Below are 6,071 nucleotides of genomic sequence, written 5' to 3' on the forward strand. Positions count from 1 at the left end.
CGTGCCCCCACAGGATACAAGGCCAAGCCCTGCCTCTTTTTGCACAGCCCAGAGGGACCTGATGGGGCGAGGAAGCCAGAGAAGCTGCCAGGCCTCCCAGCCGCTGCCATCAATTCTCGCCATGAGGGGACCTGGCCCACCTCAGTGACCGGCAGGGCCCACCGCTTTCTGCCTCGTATGCTGAGGACGCGGCCGCAGGACCACCCAGGAGTCCCTGCCAGGAACCTGGGAAGGAGAGGCTCAGGGCATAACTGAGGCTGACAGGCCCCACACTGTCCACCAAGACTTCCACCCATTGCTCCCAACTGGGACTCTGGGGCTCACCTGGAAGCAGGACCCAGACCCCCATCGCTGAGGAGCTGAGCTCTGAGCTCAGGGACTCCTCAGCCCGGGGGCTGCACATGTCCACCTGCCATCACATGGACGAGGGGCACAAGAGTCACCCATGGCCCTCCCAGTCCCTGGCCACTGTTGGGACACAGCAGCCCTGCCTCTGCCTGGAGGTCAGTGTCATTGTCCCCACCAAGATGGTGGCATGGCTGGCTCCCTATCCCCAGACACAGGAGCTCCATGTCCCCAGACACCAGCTGCACCTCCATCTCAGGAACATTCCTTAGGGCCAGCTACCTTTATCGCGATCGTGTCTTCTGCCCCTGTGACGCCAGTGTAGCCTGGCCCTGCAGTGGTGCCCTGTCCAGCACTGTGGCCGGAGTTTCAGGCTGGAGGGCACTGGGAGGAGTGGAGCTCGCTCCTTCTTGCCCTGAGAGGTGCAGAGGCCCTCACGGCTTGTGGTTGGATGGGGTGCCCCTGGTTGCTGGGTCCTAAAGCTTTCCTGTGCCAGCCCCTGGCCTCCTCAGGAGGCTCCCCATCAGGAGCACACAGCCTGGTGGCCTGGAACCTCACCAATAAGGTAGGTCAGTGTGGACCAGTGCGGTCCCTCACACCTGACCTCACTGAGAAACAGATGCCTAGGGAAATGGGTCACATGAGGTCAGGGTGGAGGAGGGGAGGCCCTAAACCAGTGATGGGTGTCCTTGAAGGAAGAAGGGAGGATGAGGAGAGACACAGGGAGTGGTAAGATGGGGAGTAGCAGTCCAGTAGTTCCTCAGCAAGTCAAGGGTCCCGGCACCAATAAAGTGGAGGAGGCAGTGGATTGAGGAGGTATGACCCCAGAAAAACTTGGCTGAGGGTTTTTGTACTCCAGCCAGGGAGAGAATGAATTTATCTTGTTTAAGTGTGTGCGTGCACACACACACAAACACACACACACACACACACACACACACACACACGGACACACACATATCCTGGGCTTTCACTGCCACTCTAAAACACCACAAGAGGGCGAGCTTGGCAGTGACTGAGGTGTGACCTCCACTGTGAAGGGCATGGCCCTGCCTGGCATTTCCATTTCAAGCCTGAGGGTGTCTCCTGTAACCTCAGACAAAGGGAAGAGGCCAACACCCTCCCAAGGGTTCCCATGGGCACTCTCCTGGCCTATAGGGTCTATTTTGGGGGTACAGCCCTGTTGGCTGAGTGTCCCCCATACCTGCAGGCCCAGGGCACAGTTGAACAGATTTCAGAGACCACAGGTAACACACCTCCTGTCCATCTCCAGCCCAGTCATCTGGCGCAGCCCACCTTGCTTTACTGCTCAGCCCAGTGAGCCAGTTGCTCAGGTGCTGATTCCAGGCAAGTGGGGGAAGTGGGAGATTGTCCAGAGCCCATTCTCCTGAGAGAGAGCCCAGTGTGGCCACGTGGTGGACATTCCTGTAGACAGGGCCCCAGGCCCAGGTGTCTCACTCCAGCCTTCCATCCACACCAAGTTCCAGATTCTCTCTCTCCTGGGAGCGCTGGCCTCTAGTCACTCACCCTCATTCTTAAACCTGGAAACACTGAGGTCTGACTACACAAGCACCCATAGGGGAAGCCCTACAGAGTCACATCCCCCAGGCCCAATGGCACTTCAGGCAGCCCACACCCCTCCTGGCGGGTAGAAGGGAACTTGATGTGTGTGGACAGCCTGGCAGCCGCCCATCCATAGGCCCGTGGACAGGGCAGTCACTTAGGCTGAACGTGTGCTGGAACCCGAGGGCCAGAGCACAGCGCCAAGCTGAGCCGGGTCAGCCCCTCCTCGCTCCCTGGGTGGAGTAGATCCCCAACGGGGCCATCTACAAGGTGGTGCCTTCAAGCAAAGTCCTGGGCCTCATTTTCCCAGAAAAAAGGAGTTCCTGGAGAGCTCCTGGCGCCCAGGAAACCCAGACTTCAGTCCCGGGCACATGGGGCGTGCAGCTCCTGCTTCTTCTGCCCGAGAGCTCCCACTCTCCCTAACTGGAGGGCAGCTATCCCCAAAGAACAGGGTCATAGGGGAGAGAAGGACTTGTCCACCCTGGCTTCTGGGGGCAGGACCTGGGCACTGGGCAGGGACTGAAGACTCCACCACATTTTAGAATCCGGCTGGGGACTGGCCTGTGGCTGCAGGGAATGGAGCCCCCTCACCCACCATACTGGTGACCTCAGGCTCCCCAGGTTCTTCTGAGTCCTGGCCCCAACCTGTTGGTGCAGTCACCCACCCCATCCGGGCACCAGTTGTGCCCCCCAAATCCTAACTCATAAGGAACTGCAGGCCACCGCCTGTGGTAGGACAGGTTGCACAACCCCTTCTCACTCCTCCATCTCTGACAGAAGCTCCTCTGTCAATTGCGAGCCCCTCCCACCCCCTGGGAGAAAGGATGGGCTTTGAGGAGCCTGAGAGGATGATGCACTGCAATGCTTCTCCAGCAGGGACTACAGCACTGGGAGAGCAGTCTCTGGGAGGATGGGGTCCCCCTCTCCATCCTCCTCTCTGGCAGCCTCCATCCAACCAGGATCAGGATGCCAAGGGAGGCTGAGGACAGGGGCAGGAAGAGGGAAAACAAGGCTTGTTCCAGGCCCCTGCAGGTTCTCCTGCTCAGTAAAAGCTCAGAATGGGAGACTGAGTTTCTGCATATAAGTGGGACTGGACTTCATTAGCTCTAAGGATTTGATCAAATTGGAAAATGAGGAATTGGCAGCCACCCAGTCAGCCAGAGCAGTGGTGACCATGGAAAACTATACTTCCTGTTTGTATGCTGCCAAGTCCAAGTCCTTCAAAGCATCCATTCTACACTGACCAGGATGGAAGGCGGAAGAGGGAAGGTGTGGGCTGCTCTGGGAGCAACCCTCCGGGCTGTGGTCTTCAGCCCCAGACAGGACACTTCTCCTCCTCCCCAGACAAGAGAGCCCACCCATGTGGCCCTCTTTCACGCTGCAGCCATACTTGCCCATCCCCACCTGGTCCACCTTCTAGAGCCTGGTTCCCCACCAGGACTGACCACCCATTGCACCCTGACCCTGCCCACAGGTAAGTACACTCAGTCCAAAGCAGTTTTCATGCAGTTTAATGAGCTACAAAGGTTGGGGGATGCAGGAGGCCTGCACTGCCCTGCCTGACCTCAGACCACAGCACTCCTGTCTTTTGCCTGTCAGGGGGAGACAGACTGATGGAGGTGTCAGAGGTTGGAGGATCTCAGAGGGGTTGGGGGTGGAGGAGGGCGCTAGGTGCAGTGAAGAGCTGGCATTGGAAAGGAGCAGTGAGGTCCTCAGACACCATGGAGAGCCTGTCTTCATTTCACTTGGGCAGCATCCTTGTCAGGCCCCCGGCTCAAGGAGTGGAGGGAATATAACGGCAGATCCAAGGCAAGAAGGATGTCACTCTGGCATAGACTGCAGGAAAGTCAGGAAGACCGCACCCTTCCCCCCAGCTCACCACTCCTACCTGGACCCAGGTGTGGTTCCATTTACAGACCAAGGGGCCCCCAGAGTCACCCTGTGTGAAGAAGAGACAGGCGGTCAATACTCAGGGTCCCAGCAGGCAGGAGCAGTGGATGGAGGCCATAGGCTGGGGGTCTTACCTTACAGGGACCCCGGCCCGGGCTCCCCGCACACAGCATGTGGTCCTTGACAACCTTCTTGATATGGAGGTATTGCTGCCTACAGATCTCATTCGGCACAATGGGGACCTCCACTTCCTGCAGATTGTAGGGCTCTGGCAGCCGCTCTGTGAGAAGAAGCCCAGTGAGCCTGCTGTCCTGAGGGGGCGTCCAGTCAGAGGCTACGGGTTCTAGAACCTCACTCTAAGTCTCAGCACCCTCTTGGGACCCAGGGAGTTACCCAAGATCCCAGCTCTCCGGGTTCATTCTAGGACAGTGGGAAGATAATCTCTAGGCTGACACTGGGGGCAACAAGATCCAAAAAGAAACAGTAATATATTTTTTATCTACAAATAATTTTTATTGGGAAAAATCAGAGCAAGTGCTTTCCCCTGAGAAATGCAGAGCGAGCGGCCCTCTTGTCACATTTGACTTTGTCCATTTAACAGTGAATCCTGCAGCAGATCACTGGAGTTCTCCCTCCTCCTCTCCATCCCACTAGGGAGACTCAGGGAGAACGACAGCCCCGGAAGGGAGCACACAGGCCTGGTGCAGAGTGAGGAAGACAAATGCCTTGCTTAGAGCACTGGCCCAAAGGGTCCCAGGTCTGATTCTTGGTCAAGGGCAAGGACCTGGAATGTAGGTTCAATCCCCAGCTCCGGACAGAAGGTAACTAATAGATATGTCTCTCAGATCAATGTTTCTCTCTCCCCTTCCCTTGTACTCTCTCTAAAAATCAATGGAAAAAATATCCCTGTATGATACTAAAAAAAATAAAAATAAAAAAATGCCCATGTCCATGCCTCCATTTTGCTACTTTGGTCTCTGCTCCTGAACAGAGACCTCTCAGGCTGTGTGCCACCTACACCCAAGGGAGATCCCAGACGGACCCCAGTTGCAGCCTCCTCTGTAAAGCCTGCCCTTTTCCCACCCACCCCAGGGCATCACCCTCAGTCTCCTCCTCCCACTCATTCTGGTTTTTACCTTTAAAACCAATCCTGCCCCAGCCAGTCACCCAGCAGCGGGTGCCTGTGGGGAATGCATAGGAGGCTGGTGGGAGGCTGATCCACTTTGTGAGATTAGTTGGTCGCATGGAGGACTCCAGTTTGAGAAGCGCCACGTCTGCCTGAGGTATTCCCTCTTCATGCCTGTACTCAGGGTGTCTGATGATGCTAGCCACCATCACAGTGTCAAGCCATGGTGGTCTCACTCCTCCTAGTTGGACCTTAAAGAGCTGAGGTTTTGGGTTTTTCCTGGGGACAGAGGCCAAAGGCTTCTGAGAGGCTGTTGCAGGAAGTGGGCCAGCCCCTCAGAGCCCAGAGACCTCCCCTCTGTGGTGGGCAAGGGGAGCTCCAGGAAGCTGAATCCTGTTGGGGGTCTGTACCAAGTGAACCCAGGATCTGTCCACAGCACACATAACATGCCTCCCATGTTGTCCCCCACCCCCATGCTGGGTGATGGCAGAGGAGGGACTTACCCTGGAATGCAGTGGCCAGCGGTCAGCACCCACTGGGGGTCGACGAGGGAACCCCCACAAATGAGAACCCAATAGTTTTCAGTTTCAATCCAGAACCACAGGCCCACATGCCACGGCCACGCGCCCTTTGAAGCATCGTGTCCCCCCACGACGCCCACCAGCTCAGTCCCTGGACCTGGATCTGGGGAAGAAGAGGAGGAGCCATCAGGGACCCAGGCACCGCTGCCTGACACTCAGCATGGCCCCATCCTCAGTCCCTCCCACAGCCACCTCAGGGGGAGCTCCACCCCATACCAGGGACGGCCTCTGAGAGGTCAGAGTCAGGGGTTCAGAGACAAGCCAGGCCTGGGGTCAGCACCCACCTGAGGTCACAGGTAAGGAGCCCCCCAGACAGGGGAGAGTCAGGAGCAGCAGCCACAGCATCTGAAGGGGGAGAGAGGAGGGAAGGGGAGAACCAGTGAGGACATCTGTGGGAGGGACCTGGGAATGGAGAGGATGGGGCTTTGGGCAGGGTCCTCACCATGCCAGGCCTCTCTGCCTTCTGCTCCTGGACTCCTCGGAGCCCCTTAATGCTCCTGTCCAGACTGGCCCAAGGGGAAGCCACCCTCTTAGGGGTGAGGCATGGGAGGAGGAGCTTATCCCGG

The 6,071-nt window shown here is 57.5% G+C and overlaps 1 protein-coding gene across 1 annotated transcript; it reads right to left on the reverse strand.

Annotated features, from left to right (window-relative positions):
• Positions 1–3,682: 3,682 nt before the first annotated feature.
• Positions 3,683–5,850, reverse strand: LOC311621757 (mastin-like; the record flags this gene model as incomplete). Its single annotated transcript, XM_084882140.1, has 5 exons — positions 3,683–3,847; positions 3,933–4,078; positions 4,935–5,203; positions 5,428–5,608; positions 5,790–5,850. 5 exons carry the CDS (start codon positions 5,848–5,850, stop codon positions 3,683–3,685), a joined length of 822 nt encoding a protein of 273 aa, XP_084738266.1.
• Between the last annotated feature and the right edge of the window lie 221 nt (positions 5,851–6,071).

This window comes from Pipistrellus hanaki (assembly GCF_964339955.1).
Source record: "Pipistrellus hanaki genome assembly, chromosome: 4".
NCBI classification, from domain to species: Eukaryota; Metazoa; Chordata; class Mammalia; order Chiroptera; family Vespertilionidae; genus Pipistrellus; species Pipistrellus hanaki.